The following is a 16049-nucleotide window of genomic DNA, read 5'->3' on the forward strand; positions in this document are numbered from 1 at the left end:
TTGTTGTGTTTGTTTTGTTATGTAGAGTAAAGCATAAAGGCGCAGCATTTTTACATATTCATTCAAACGCCGCTCAGCAGCTTGAGGTTTGGCTGCATTTGCTCTGAAGCACTGTGTGGCTTCTTCTCTTGAACTGCATTCAGGAGGGCTGAATTACAGTCTCGGGCTACAGTGCCACACTGGTCAAATCACATTATTGCCACTTACATCAGGTCATATGAGATCAGACGACTACTCGACAACAAAATAATATTGTCGGCAATTTTTATTGTTGACATTGTCGATAATGTTAACTAATTGTTTCAGCCCTATATTGGACATCGTCCCCAAGAGTATTCACACAATTTGAGAAACCATTTCAAAAGGGAATTCTGGCTTCTGAGAATGATGGCCTACTAATCATCCCATATATCTACTGATGGGCTTCATCACTCTGTCTCCTCTCTACTAATAAGCTGGTGTGTGTGTGGTGGGTGTTCTGGTGCTGTTGTGTCAAACCGCTTGTTCAGGGCAGCACTAAATAAAACCAACAAGACATTTTTGTATATATTAACTGTATCTATATATCAGCCTTAAAAATTTGTAATCATTTAAAGAAATTCAAAGTCTGTTTTAATAAACTTCACTTTTCTAGTTATTTTAACTGATTTTGACTCTACTAAGATAATATAAGATAAGATTAGATAAAAGATCCTAAGATAATTTGAATTCATATTTTGTACCCCGTTTACTCCTTCAGTTCAGCATGTGTGTGAATCATAGACTGTATAAGGTGTGTAAAGGAGAGTCTACAGGAGCAGGAATGAGGAACCTGCTACAAAGACTTGCAGACAAACCTGTGTTTTGTTTTTGTTTTTTTAACACGTCACACAAACTGTAAAAAAAACCGGAGTCACCTGATTTCAGTAGAAGAGAAGCTGAAGAGTAGTTGAACTGCTGTGTGTTTCTGTATTCATTCAGTAAAATGGAAGAAGACAGAATTTCAGTGGATCAAAAGGAGTTTGTGTGTTCAGTGTGTCTGGATCTCCTGAAGGATCCAGTGGCCATTCCCTGTGGACACAGTTACTGTAAGAGCTGTATTACAGACTGCTGGGATCAGGAGGATCAGAAGAGAGTCTACAGCTGCCCTCAGTGCAGACAGACCTTCAGTCCAAGACCTGCTTTAGCTAGAAACACCATGCTGGCTGAAGTGGTGGAGAAACTGAAGAAGACCAGACTCTCTGCTGACTGTGACGCTGGAGCTGAAGATGTGCAGTGTGACGTCTGTACTGGAAGAAAATACAAAGCTGTCAAGTCCTGTCTGGTGTGTCTGAACTCTTACTGTCAGAATCACCTCGAACAACATGAGAGTTTGTTTAAAGGAAAGTTGCACAAAGTGACTGATGCCACTGGACGACTGCAGGAGATGATCTGTCAGAAACATGAGAAGATCCTCGAGGTTTTCTGTCGCACTGACCAGAAATGTATATGTGTGCTGTGTACGATGGATGAACATAAAAACCATGACATTATACAAGCTGCAGCACAGAGGACAGAGAAACAGGTATTTAAAACTAGCGATCAAGTTAATACTCAGTGCAGTGATCCAATAGTCTCTTTATTTTCTGAGTAAAGCCGCAGCTTAATTACACAGAACACAGAAACACTGACAGTCTGAAGCTTTATGTCTGTGTCAGTTTCACTTTTATAATACTTACGCTTGCAACGTGAAATCAGCCTTAATCTTCATGTTAATTCATGCACGATAGTGGTAAATGATCAATCATCCTTTTTGGAGTTTGAATCTACAGTCATTACTTATCACACGGTATATTGTGTATATTTCATTATTTGTTTTTAATCTTATTTTTTTTCTTATTATTATTATTTTTTTGTATATTTCATTATTTGTATTTAATTTTCTCTTATTTTTGCACAGTCTAAAAAGAGTACACCAGACATACATTTCACTGCTTGTTGTATGCCATATAACTTGTACGTGACAAATAAAATCTTGAATCTTGAATCTTATCAGCTCCACTTTTACTGGATTCTTCTGTTCATGATGATTTAGTGCCAGTAGTTTTCTGTGAGATTCACTATCATCTGTTTGTCCTGCAGAAGCAGCTGAAGGAGACGCAGAAGACGCTCCAGCAGAGAATCCAGCAGAGAGAGAAAGATCTTCAGCAGCTGAGAGAGACTGTGGAGTCTCATAAGGTGAGTCTGGAGAAGAAGAGAAGTTTGTCTCCGTCTCAGTTCAGACTCACTGAAGCTGAATCACTGTGTGTCCTAACAGCGCTCTGCACAGACAGCAGTGGAGGACAGTGAGAGGATCTTTACTGAGCTCATCCGCTCCATTGAGAGAAGCCGCTCTGAGCTAATACGACTGATCAGAGATCAGGAAAAGACTGCAGTGAGTCGAGCTGAAGAACGACTGGAGCGACTGGAGCAGGAGATCAATGATCTGAGCAGGAGAGACGCTGAGCTGGAGCAGCTTTCACACACACAGCATCACATCCAGTTCCTGCAGGTAACACAGATCTAGAAGAACAGGGTCAGAGTGGACTTGAGCAGATCCTGCTGTGACAGAGACTCACAGAGAAACATTATTATATACAGTACATTATTATATAAGACTATAATAATATAACATTATTATAGTCTTATTATATAATCATCAGTCAGACTCTAATCTGATCATCTTCTTTTGAAAGAGATGCTGCTTACAAATGGCTTTCAGCTCTGGAAATCTCTTAGGAATCATTTCTCTGAGCTCTTTCTTCTGGAAGATATATTTAGCTGTCAAACACCACTAGCGCCACCAACAGTTCAATACTTCACTAACGTTTCAACTTTTTACCTAATTTTTCCTTCTGATTTATTACGTCATGGTGAAATCAGTGAATTCAATAGTACCGATTCTGAGTAATGTTCATCAAAATTGGATCAGGTGATCCTCAAACCTGATAAAACTGATTTTTATTTGCTTGTAACATATTGATGAATTTTACCATTAAGACCCCAAACATGAAGTCAAGCTGTATATTAGCAATGCCTGAGCATGTCTTAAGGGGCAGCGGTGGAAAGAGTACTAAAAAATTGTGCTTGTGTAAAAGTATTGCTACTTAAGGAATAATTTACTTGAGTACAAGTAAAAGTACTGAAAAATAACGTGACTCCAGAGTAAGTAAGTAGTTTGCTACAAAACTACTTATAAAAGTATTATAAAAGTAGTTTAATATTATTTTTATATTTTTACCCAAAATGAAGCAATGTGAGCATTATGGAGTTTAAACACTCTCATGTAATGTCTGTTTCATAAGTGAGACTCATGGACCCAATATATTACGGAGATCCAATTTACTGTTACACATGCATTTTCTTTCACAACTGTTTACGTTCACTAACATGACCGGCTGCATTTACAGGGATATTTTGACATATTTTTGTGTGTATTTGTCCTTGTCCTTTAAACGCACGTCTTGGATGTGCATGCAGCAGAGAAAACAGTGCACACATCTTATTGACTTGAATAGTTTAAAATAGCTTTTTCTGTGCATGAGTCTTCTTTCTTGAGTGGTTTAAATTTAATTATATTCAAGAAAGTAGAAAAAAAATTGAAAAATTGAAAAATGTACTCAAGTACTGTAAGGGTATTTGTAATAAGTTATTTTATACCTCTGCTTAAGGGTCCTTGTGAAATTTCAGTATCTTTAACCGCTCTAAAGTTATAAATAATGGTCAGTCAGGGGCCTTTGAGCTGCTTTTCCTGAGCAAATCTACTCAACCCTACAATGAGACTCCATTGATGTGCTTGAGCTGTTAGATGGATATGTATTTTCTTTAGCAGATGTTTTATCATCCAATCTATTTCCTAGAAATTTCACATATAGTGTAAGTGTCAAACACTAGATTCTGTAGCTCTAATGTGATATAATGAATATGAGAATAATGAAGCTGATGTTGTGTAAGTGCTGGATTGAGGTGAGTTACTAAAGATCAGTCAAGTCAACAAGAGACGCACAAATCTGATGTTGGTGCAGGCTATTGGGTGAAGTGTGGAGCTGATGAGTTTTGATTTCTGTTTTCTACAGAGTTTCCAGTCTCTCTCAGCACCTCCTGAATCTACAAACGTAAATGACAATCTCTTCAGTTCCCTCGTCTCTGTTGATGATCTGAGAGAATCTGTCCATCAGCTGAGAGACAAACTGGAGAATTTCTGCAAAGAGGAGCTCAAGAAGATCTCAGACAGAGGTAAAGTCCTGGAGATTCATCTGCTCTCAGAAACCAGTACATCATCATCTTATATCATCCAGCCAAGCCAAGTCAAGTCAAGTCTGCTTCATTGTCAATTCTTCCACATGTACAGCACATGCATACAGAGAATTGAAACTGCATTACTCTCAGACCCATGGTGCATACAGATAACACTAACAGTAGAGCCTAAAAATCCAGATAGATACAGATTAAATATAAAATACAACTATACCAATAAGGGCATGTTAAAAAATAAAAATAAAGTTAAATAAAGCAGCGCAAGGTACATGGCAGATAGAGTGCAAACCAGTGAAGTGAACAAACAGTGCAGATAAAAAGATTGTAGTGCAAAAAAGCTTATTCAGTCTGATTAAAGTGACAAAGGGCTCAGAGAGCGGTTCTTTAAACTGACTGAAGAGGTAGTAGAATGACGTCAGTTCTATGCTGAATGAGATAGTGAGCAGACCAATGCTGCACAAAGTGACTGGTGCATGTCACCATATGTTAGTGGGAGGGGGGAGTGGAAGGACCTGGGGATGTGGGACCTGGGGGTGGGGGGTGTTCATAGTTCAGTGGTGCCTGGGGCAGAAGAGGGAAGGAGGGCAAGTTCCTGCACACCCAGGAACTTGGTGCTGCTCACTCTCTCCACAGTCACACCATTGATGCTCAGAGGAGCATGCTGAGTGTGCACTCTCCTGAAGTCAACAACAATCTCCTTCGTCTTCTCCACATTCAGAGAGAGACTGTTGTCACTGCAGCACCCGGCCAGATGGCTCACCTCGCTCTTGTATTTTGTCTCGTCTCTGTTGCTAAGACCCACCACTACAGTCGTGTCAGCCGCAAACTTAATAAAGAAGTTGGAGTTGTGTGACGGTGTGCAGTCGTGGGTCAGCAGAGTGAAGAGGAGGGGGCTCAGCACACATCCTTGGGGGGCCCCAGTGTTCAGTGTGATGATGCTGGATGTGTTGCGGCTGACCCGTACTGCCTGAGGTCTTCCAGTCAGAAAGTCCAACAGCCAGTTGCACAGTGAAGTGTTGAGTCCCAGCTGGACCAGTTTGTCAATGAGCTGTTGAGGTATGATTGTGTTGAATGCTGAAATGAAGTCTATGAACAGCTGAGTGGAGGGCAGTTGCGATGGCGTCATCGGTCAAGTGGTTGGACCGATATGCAAACTGGAAGGTGTCCAGGGAGGTGGCGAGGGCAGACTTGATATGGTGCATGACTAGGCGTTCAAAGCACTTCATGAGAATAGGAGTAAGTGCAACTGGACGGTAGCCATTGAAGCAGGATGGAGACAACTTCTTCGGGACTGGAATGATGGTGGCAGCTTTGAAACATGTGGGAACAACAGCCTGACTAAGTGAGATGTTGAAAATGTCTGTGAAGACATCAGTGAGTTCCGTTCCACAGTCTCTCAGTACATGCCCAGGAATGTTGTCAGGACCCGGAGCTTTGCATGCATTGATCCTGCTGAAGGATCTCCTCACACTGTCCGGGGTCAGCGTCATCACCTGGTCACCAGGAGGAGGTGGAGTCTTCTGTGCAGTGGTGCTGTTTTGTTCCTCAAAGTGAGCGAAGAAGGCATTCAGCTCGTTCAGCAGGGAGATGTTGCTGTCACAGGTCCGCAGTGGGGGCTTGTAGTCCGTAATGGTCTGTATCCCCTGCCACAGGCTCAGAGTGTCTCTGCTGTCGCTAAATCGATGGGCTATCCTCCTGGAGTACTGTCTCTTAGCCTCTCTGATGCCACGGGATAGGTTGGCCCTGGCTGTCCTCAGGCCCCTCTCATCTCCAGCTCTGAAGGCAGCGTTCCACGTCTTCAGGAGTCTGTAGACCTCCCCTGTCATCCACTGCTTCTGGTTGGCCCGGACAGTGATGGTCTTTGTGACTGTTACATCATACATACAACTGGTGATGTAGGGAGTGACAGTCTCTGAGTACTCTTGGATGTCTGTGGTGTTATTGTATATGGCAGCCTGCTTAAACATATTCCTATTATTCCTGCTTAAACATATTCTATTAAACATATGGGGAAGTCGTGGCCTAGTGGTTAGAGAGTTTGATTCCTAATCCTAAGGTTGTGGGTTCGAGTCTCGGGCCAGCAATACCACGACTGAGGTGCCCTTGAGGGTGAGGGCTTTGTAAGCTCCTCTCTGTGTGGTGTAAACAAAGTCTAAAATGTTATTACCTCTTGTTGGAAAGTTAATGTGTTGGTGTATTTTTGGGAACACACTCTTTAAGTCTACATGGTTGAAATCCCCAGCTATGATGAGAAAAGCATCAGGGTGGGCTGTCTGCTGCTCACTGATGTGCTGGTACAGTTCATTTAGTGCATCTTTCCTGTTGATGTTGTTGGAGTTTTGAGGAATGTATACAGAAACGAGCAGTATGGCTGTATATTCCCTCGGTAGATAGAACGACCGACACTTAATAATCATAAACTCCACCAGGGGTGAGCAGTGTTTGCAGACCACAACAGCATCACAGCACCACGCGTCATTGATGTAAACACAAAGAGAGCTCTGTCCGCTCGATAGCATGTCAGCTGATAGAGCTGAATGCCGCAGTCTGGAACGTTGTTGCTGAGCCATGTTTCTGTGAACACAAAAACACAACAGACTCTTACAGTTGAGCATAGTAGACGGATGTAGTCCAGTTTATTTTCCAAAGAGCGTACGTTAGCCATTACTATGGTGGGGATAGCTGGCTTGTGTGGGTTAGCCGTTAGCCTAGCCCGGATACCTCTGCGCTTACCCCTCTTCTGTCTCCTCTCACGCCTTTGGCACCTCCGCTGTGGGCGAGATGCAGTAGTGGGGGTCGGTGATGGTGTAGGCCTCTGGAGCAGACAGAGGTTCCGCAGCTCTTCCGCGTGTGCGGAGTTTGACTCAAAAATGTGGTTCTGCCGACATCCAGCAGAAACTCACGACTGTATGCATGCTTAAAGACAGGTAGACGCGATGAAGACGTACAAAAACACTGCGACAAAAAACACGAAAACACCGTTCTGATGGGAGAGAGAGAAGCCGATGCATGTGGATGCGCTGCCATCTTGGATATTTTTTCATGGGGAACATCGTATTAGAAATGTCTTAGGAATGGATGCAGGATCATGAGAATCACACTGTTCATGTCTATTGATTTCCATAGTCACATTCACCAACATTGTTCCCAGAACCAGGAACGACTTCCTACAATGTAAGTCAGTAAGAAAACAAGCAGAAAAACCCACTGAGTGTGTTCATGTTCTTCCTGTAGAAGGTGAAAGAAGAGTTTTATAAAGGATGTAAATGATAGGGCTACGCTCAACTAAACATTTTTCTCATCGACTAATAGTCATTCATTTGAAGAGATTAGTCGAATAATCACACATTTGTATTAATTAACCACATAATTCATAATAATGAGCCTTTAATTGTAATTATTTCACTTGTACTGCATCGCTAGACGCTTATGGGGAAAATTCCTTTTTCTCAGAGGACTGAAGCCAACGTTCTTCATTCCTGGGAGTAGTTTTCAACTCAGCCCACATGAGGGCGGTGGTCGCGCCAGAACATGCACTGGCCATACAACAGCTCGCAGCATCTTTCAAAATTGGAGCCTCTTGCCCTCTCAAGTAATTTCAAGCAGGATGTGACTATGGGCTTGATTTACAGAAAGAAGCTTTTCTTGACAGATGCAGCCAACATGGGTTGGGGAGCTCTGTGCGAAGGCAGAAGGCTGGCTACACATCAACTGCCTCAAGATGATGGCAGTATGTCGAGCCCTTCAGACCTTCTTGCTGGACCTGAAGGAATATTCCTATATAAATCACCAGGGCGGGCTCAACTCGAAACACCTTTTCAAGATGGTAAAACGCCTCTTGGAGTGGGCACATCTCAACCTGCATTCATTGAGGGCAGTACATGTGCCTGCCATATTGAACCGAGGAACAGAAATGCTATCGTGAAGTAACGTCCCCTCACACGAATGGATGCTCCACCAACAAACAGTTCAGAAAATCTGGGAGATCTTTGGTAGGGCAGAGGTCGACCTCTTTGCCTCAAAAGACAACTCTCATTGCCCAACTTATTTTTCGAAGAGCGAGGACGCGTTGGCCCACGATTGGCCCAACCTCCTCCTGTATGCTTTTCCTCCAATCGTTCTGATCCCTCAGGTAATCAGACGAGTTAGAGAACACAGACACAGGGTCCTCCTGGTGGCCCCGCTCTGGAGGAACCAGCTTTGGGTTTCAGAGCTGTTTCAGCTGCTGACAGCAGCCCCGTGGCCCATTCTCCTGAGGCAGGAAATTCTCTCTCAGGCGCACAGGACGATTTGGCACCCCCAGCCCAAGCTGTGGGTTCCACACCTCTGGGCTCTCAATGGGAATCAGTAGATCTCCCTGAGAGTGTCTTTAATACTATCTCACAGGCTAGAGCCCCATCTACGAGATGCCTCAATGCCCTTAAGTGGTCGGTCTTTTCCACCTGGTGCACAACCGGCGGTGAAGATGTGATATATCGGTGATATTGTCCTACCTACATACAAAAGCTGTTGGACAACGGCCGCTCCCCTTCCACGCTTAAGGTCTATGTGGCAGCTATAGCAGCTTCCCATGCTTCTATAGCCGGACAGTCTGTGGGCCGGAACAACTTAGTTGTCTGTTTCCTGAAAGGATCCAGGAGGCTCAATCCACTCCAGTCCCTGCATGGGACCTGCCCACGGTCCTGAGAGCCCTCAAAGGCTCCCCCTTTGAGCCACTACAGTCTGCTGACTTGAAAACCCTGTCATTGAAAACCACTCCGTGACTGGCTTTAGTATCAGTTAAATGAGTAGGTGACTCTCTGTAAGTCCTGCCTGTCTTGAGTTTGAGCCTAACAACTCCAAGGTTGTCCTAAAATCAAGACATGGGTACATTCCTATGGTGCTCTATACCCCGTTTAGAGCCCAGGTTATCACCCTCTATGCACTTCCTCCTTCTGAGGAGGACCAGTAGTGTAACTTTCTCTGCCCAGTTAGGGCACTGAAAATTTACATAGAGTGTTCTGTCCTGCTCAGGCGGTTGGACCAACTTTTCATATGCTTTGGTGGCTGCACCAAAGGGTCCCCAGTCACAAAGCAGAGGATTTCTCAATGGTTAGTTGACACTATCATGCTAGCAAACTCCTCCCTGGGTCTTCGGAGCCCCATAGGTGTCAGAGCCCATTCCACTCAGGGCGTGGCCTCGTCCTGGGCGAGGTCTAGAGGTGTCTCCATAGCAGACAGTTGTACACGTTCTATAACTTGGAGGTTCCAGCCTTGCAGGCTCGGATTCTGTCTGCTTAAATGGATACGCATCTGCCTAAGGCAGTCTAATTCTTCAGGCATTCCATGTTTTTTTTTCAGGTATGCTCTTGGCCCTTTCAGTAGTGATGAGGCTGTACAAAACCATTGGAAGGATTATCCAAGGCTGAGCTGACCTCAGTGAGTTCAGCCTCTTGCCCCCTGCAGGGCTCACCTAATTGGTCCCTCTAAGCCTTTTATGCTCAAGTTCATGTTAGTTGTTCCTCTTTCATGGCACGGCGGGATTGTATTGTTACAAAATAAGAGTCAACCGACCAAATACAACATAATCATCTAAAAATAAAACTATCGGTTACTTACGTAAACTCGGTTCCCTGAGATACGGGAACGAGTACTGCGTTCCTTGCCATGCCATGACACTGCATGACTCTGTGTAGATGCTTCAGTCCAATTTACCTGAGATCCTATGGTGAAATGCCCGCTTATATAGCATTCTTTTACAAAAGCACATCGTTTTGATGTTATCTTGAGTGCACACAAATTAAAGTAGACATTTAACACATTTGAAAGATGTATTACTCTTATCTGTATGACCAAAAATGAAGGAGCATTTTAAGTTAAATGCAAATGATCGCACCGGTCATGCAGTGAGCACTACATTTCAGCTTCCACACTCTGCACAAACACTGGAATAGCACACATTTATAGGTTAACATTAGATTGAGTGACCTTGTAATGATGCTACTACTTACATGTTTCTGATTATAAGCCATATTTGAGGTCGACGATTGAAACAAACGTTTGCATGTCCTGACTATAGGTGTGCGATATTGACAAAAAATATCTCAATATTTTCTTGGATTTTGTCGATAATGATAAGTAGGTGATGTTTTGCTTAGTGTGTTATTGTACTGTGGACAGTTGACTCCTAAAGTTTTTGATATTCTTCTTGTGTGGTGGTCAATTCACAGCAGAGACAGAAATAATTGTTTTCCAATAAGTTTAAATTGATTTTTACCTTTTACGGGCATTTTTACCTTTATAAAGCCATTTAACCTGCAGTTACAAATGCATAAATAATGTTTTGATATATTAAACTTAAAATGTTGAATACTGATATTTGAAATATTAACTAACGTCTTGTTTACTGAACTGTTTTAAAAAATCAATTTCGCATTTGTAATCATGCTAAATTTTGGAAAAGAAAAATGGCACTCTTTGTGTGGTATTAACTATATGAAATGATATAAATATATACATTTTCTGCCCCCATATCTTGAATTTTGTGATCATTCTAAATGTTTTTGATAGACTGAATCATGCAGTGAAAGAACACACTGTAAATGCGCACGCACACTAGTCTAACCTGCTACACTTCATCACGTTAAGAATGCGTGCACTCTGTAGTGTGTTTTGCTTGGTTTTTGCAATATACTCAATAATGGCAAATTGCACATTGTTAAAACGACAATTACAATATAGTCGCAGACTATAGACCTGTCCATCACGGACTATTGACTTCACCACTTTCTGTGGATTTTTTTTTTTTTCGCCTGCAACTAATAAAATTGTGATCGACTAAGCCTCTATTAGTGGGCAGCCCTAGTAAATGATGATTTGCGCAGATATCTGGTCATCTGTACTGAGACACTGATGATACACTGAACATGAAGAGTTCAGCTACATGAAAAGATCAAACAGATTAATAATTCCTGACTCTGATGTGTTTTATCTCCATCAGATTCCCATCAGCTCACTCTGGATCTGAACACAGTGAATAAACGACTCCTTCTGTCTGAGAACAACAGAGTGATTACCAACACTGGCACAGATCAGCCGTATCCTGATCATCCAGACAGATTTGATGAGTGGTCACAGGTGTTGTGTAGAGAGAGTGTGTGTGGACGCTGTTACTGGGAGATTGAGTGGAGTGGAGATGTGTATATATCAGTGTCATATAAGAGCATCAGCAGGAAGGGATATGGTAATAAGTGTTTGTTTGGATATAACGATCAGTCCTGGAGTTTGTTCTGCTCTCCTTCCAGATACTCATTTATACACAATAACACAGAGACTGCTCTCACTGTGAAGTCCATCAGCAGTAGAATAGGAGTGTTTGTGGATCACAGTGCAGGAACTCTGTCCTTCTACAGCGTCTCTGACACAATGAGCCTCATCCACACAGTCCAGACCACATTCACTCAGACGCTCTGTCCTGGGTTTTGGGTTTGTATCGGATCATCAGTGAAACTGTGTTGATGAATCAGAATAGACTGACAAGAGTTTCTACCCATAATGCTTTGAGCTGCATGATGAATCAGTAACAGTGAGATGTTATTGAGTCTCTTCTCTTCTCTTCATGACATTAATACTCCAGCTGAACTTTTGTCAGTGAAATAACATGTCAGAATAAATGTGTGTAATAAATCCTCATATCCATCTTTTTCTTCAACGTGGAAGTAAGCATATGAGCGGACTGCCAGGTCATTAACCTCTTTAGGTAAATACGACAAGAATGGAGGGGTGAAAACTTTTGAACACGATGAAGAGGGCCAAATTTTTCTTATTTTGTTGAAATATAATTTTTTACCATTTGGTTCTGCCCTTCATAAGCAACAGAAGATACTCGTATGTTTCCCGGAACACAAATTAAGTACAATTTACCTTGATCTTCAAATTCCAAAAGTTTTCACCCCCCCAGCTCTTAATGCATCTTGTTTGCTTCTGGAGCATCAGTGAATGTTTGAACCTTTATAAAAATTCTCATTTTAGTGCCTCAATTGTCCTCAGTGTGAAAAGAAGTATCTCAAAATCATACAGTCACTGCTGGAAAGGGTCCAAATATGCAAAGATGCTGGAAAACTGAAGAATCTGCAGGACCTTAAAGATTTTTCTGAAGAACAGTTCTCAGTTTAACTATTCAGAACAAACAAGGGACTCATGCACAACCATCGCAAAACAGAAAGACAGTCGTGGATCATCCAGGTAACCACACACAGTATTAAGAAGGGTTCCCAAACTTTTGAATGGGGTTATTTTAATAATTTCTGCAATTTTTTTGTCTTGTGGACTAAATGTAAAGATCTTTTATGTACAATATCTTACTTAGGACAGTACTAAATAAAAAATAACATGTATTTAGTATGATCTCTCTTATTTTTTGAAAATTATTCACATTTTCACAGATTCTGCAAGGGGTGCCCAAACTTTCGAGCCCCACTGTTTACTGTTAGATGTGTTTTGTCCACATTTTATATGTTGTATAATTATATCACTAGGCAGCAAAGATACATTTTTTGCTGGGGTTTTAGCTTAGTCTCCCTTGTGTCATTCTGAACCATTAAAAAAACTTCTTCTGTGGAGAAAAAAAAAATATCTGAATAGCTGACTAACACTAACATTATTTACAACATTTCTGTATTCCAATGAAGAAAGAAAGCCATATGTGTTTACAATGACAGAAAGGTGAGTATATGATGACGGCTTTACTTTTTTAGGGGAATCATCTATTAACTCGTTAACACGTATTGCCTAGACACACAGAAGAGGTTTTAGTATAGTTTAGTATAGTAAAGTATATAAGGGTTTAGATCTTACCTAGTGTAGAACCGTATGTTGTCATCATTCTTGAAGTGGCGACTGCAGACTGTAATATCATAAGTGATGTTAAAATCTGAATCCACTCATTGTGAGTTTGTTCGTCCAGGGGAGAAGTGTGAAAAAAACTTTGAGAAGCCTCACAAAACGGGACACAGCAATAGTGGGACAAACCACCCTCACGGATGAATTAAATAAAAGAAAGTATATATAAAATTATTTTTTTATAATAATACTACAATAAAATAAGAATGTTATATTATAGCAATAAAATGTATAAATATTATTTTATATTAATCGTTCATTGACAAAAGATTGTGGCTGGTAATTCACTCACGCTATGGGTTAATACAGACTTTTAAGTGCCCTGAGATTACACCGGAAATACGTAGGCTACGTGTCGTGCATAGAGTCAGCAGACAACATTGTAGAACACCACCAGTGGAATTACTGCCTTATATTTACTGTACATTTGTAACATATTGTAGACACTGTATATCCTGTACTTACTGCTTATTGCACTTCTGGTTAGTTGCTAACTGCATTTCGTTGCCTTGTACCTTACATGTGCAGTGACAATAAAGTTGAATCTAATCTAATCTAATGTGTTCTTCTAATTGCGTATCATTATATTTATTGAGCTGGCTCATGTAGTTTAGGCTGCACGCTTCAGAAATGTGACGTAATTTCCAGTAAGGGAGTATATGCTTCCTGGATTTTATGGTGCATTGTGGGATTTTTCAAGGTGCAAACATCCAGTGCAATGGAACGAATTTGCAATTGAGACAGCCCTTATAAATTGGTTCCTTCGTCGCACACCACAAACCGGACATTAAGTTCTTGAATGCCACTTAGTTCTTTGGACCTCTGCTACTCTCCTTTCTGGGATGCGTAAAAATCCCTTCCTGCCCACATTTTGACAAATCAGAAAACTTTTCTGTTCAGCTCCTGCCTGTTTATATGCAAGAAATTAAAATGGGAAGCACCCAACCTCAGGACGATTCAATGCTGGTCGGACCAATCGGACTCTGTACTACAAGACTGTTTTGAGCGCGTTGAGTGGGGGATGTTCCGGGCTGCTTCTGAAGAGGACATAGAGGCTTACTTGGATACCGTAATGTGTCTCATCAGAAAGTGTGTAAGATGTGGTGCTAATAAAAACAATCCGCATCTAGAAAATAGGAACACTTATGTGAGAATGCTGTTTGTGGACTACAGTTCAGGATTCAGTACCATAGTGTCTGCCAAACTCATTACAAATCTCTAGGCTCTGGGCCTAAACAGATCTCTGTGCAGCTAGATCCTGGACTTCCTGACAGGCAGACCTCAGGTGGTCAGAATGGGCAACAATACATCATCCCTGCTGACCATCAACACTGGTGTTCCTCAGGGCTGTGTTCTAGGCCCGCTCCTGTACTCCCTGTACACCCACGATTGTGCAGCTACACACAGATCCGATAGGCCAGTGATAGGCCTGATCACTGACAATGATGAGACAGCCTTACAGAGAGGAGGTGAGCACCCTGACTAAGTGGTGTCAGGAGAACCACCTCTCACTCAACAACGACAAGACCAAGGAGCTGGTGGTGGATTTCAGGATGTCAGAATACTGAATGACCAGAAGTGATACACCCTACACTGCATATCCCACTATATCCTATATCTTGAACTCCAACAACACAGTTCAACATACTGGACTCTACTGTAGCTCACACTGCACTTTAATACAATAATCATCTCCTATTACCAAATTACCAATCCAATGCACATCCATACTGCATTATGTGTACTAAGTGTATGTTATGTATAATCTGTACTTTTCAGGTATATTATTTTGTATATTGTGTATATATTGTGTATAATGTGTGTTGTTAACTGTAAAGTATGTCTAATTGTATATTATGTATATAATTGTATATTATGTATATTGTGCAGTGTCATCTGTATATTGTCTGTAAGAATGTAAATTGTATTCTGCACAGTCTGGAGCACGCTTTCAAGAATTTCACTCACCACGGCACATGACAATAAAAGTGATTTGATTTGAAAATAGACCTTTCTTTAACTTTTTCACCTTTTATTTAATTTGTTGTCTTATTGTTTTATTTTCTGATATGTAAATTAATCTGATTTTTGACATCTGCTGTGTCTGTTCTTAATCTCCCCTTAAATGTTTATTAACATCAGTTAAAAAAAAAATGTAGAGATCCTAATTGTATTTTTTTACTTGAAATTTGTTTGTTAATTTTAAATATGTGTGTATATATATATATCTCCCACTTTAAACATATGTTAATTTGATAATTTAAATAATTTGAGTGCATAGAACGTTATATAGGATGATTGAAAGTTTATAATCACATAGTCTGTATTCTTCCTGTAGAGACATTATTCCTGACAACATCCAGCTGACAGCAGACGGTCAAGTGTGATTGGCAGATTTTGGCTCCTGTCTCCGGCTGGAGGATGATGGGCTGCTGATGTTTGCGCAAGCGGTGAGCTAAAAGAGCTGAAGGCCTGAATGTTTTATTACTATGCCATCATCACTGAGTTTTCATGCGCCTTAAAATCATTTCTATTAGAACCTCAGATTTGCTCTTTTCACATCCAGCAGTGTCTGCTTACATTATCATTCACTCCAGACAAGAACCGCCACTGAGGCTCTACTTCTGACCAACATGTAAACTGACCAACAATCATTAAAGACTTACAGCAGCTGCTTCCGATATCTGTAACTTACTGTAGAACTTATCACTATAATACTGATTTTGCCATTTGTCAAATGAGGTTATTTGTTACTGAGCACTGTCACTGTGAAGCAACAAATAAAGATATTTAATCACAGAAATATATTCAGTCTTCCTAGGACACACACACGCATTAAGAGCAATTATATGAACGTTTGGTTAGTATGGTCCGGTGCAGACTTTCTTTGTTGAGTCAACAATTAAATAAAGAAA

At 41.2% G+C, this 16049-nt stretch overlaps 2 protein-coding genes across 2 annotated transcripts in view; both read left to right on the plus strand.

The window, feature by feature from the left end:
• The window catches only part of LOC109106743 (ankyrin repeat domain-containing protein 50-like), a 176528-nt gene that overhangs the window by 120002 nt on the left and 40477 nt on the right, over window positions 1-16049 (plus strand). The gene's annotated exons all lie outside the window — the stretch shown is intronic.
• LOC109071425 (tripartite motif-containing protein 16-like) lies at window positions 897-12206 on the plus strand. Its single transcript, XM_042738721.1, has 5 exons — window positions 897-1543; window positions 2101-2196; window positions 2276-2509; window positions 4074-4233; window positions 11234-12206. Exons 1-5 carry the CDS (start codon window positions 965-967, stop codon window positions 11749-11751), a joined length of 1587 nt encoding a protein of 528 aa, XP_042594655.1. The 5' UTR covers window positions 897-964; the 3' UTR covers window positions 11752-12206.

This window comes from Cyprinus carpio, chromosome B14 (genome assembly GCF_018340385.1).
Source record: "Cyprinus carpio isolate SPL01 chromosome B14, ASM1834038v1, whole genome shotgun sequence".
Taxonomy (NCBI): domain Eukaryota; kingdom Metazoa; phylum Chordata; class Actinopteri; order Cypriniformes; family Cyprinidae; genus Cyprinus; species Cyprinus carpio.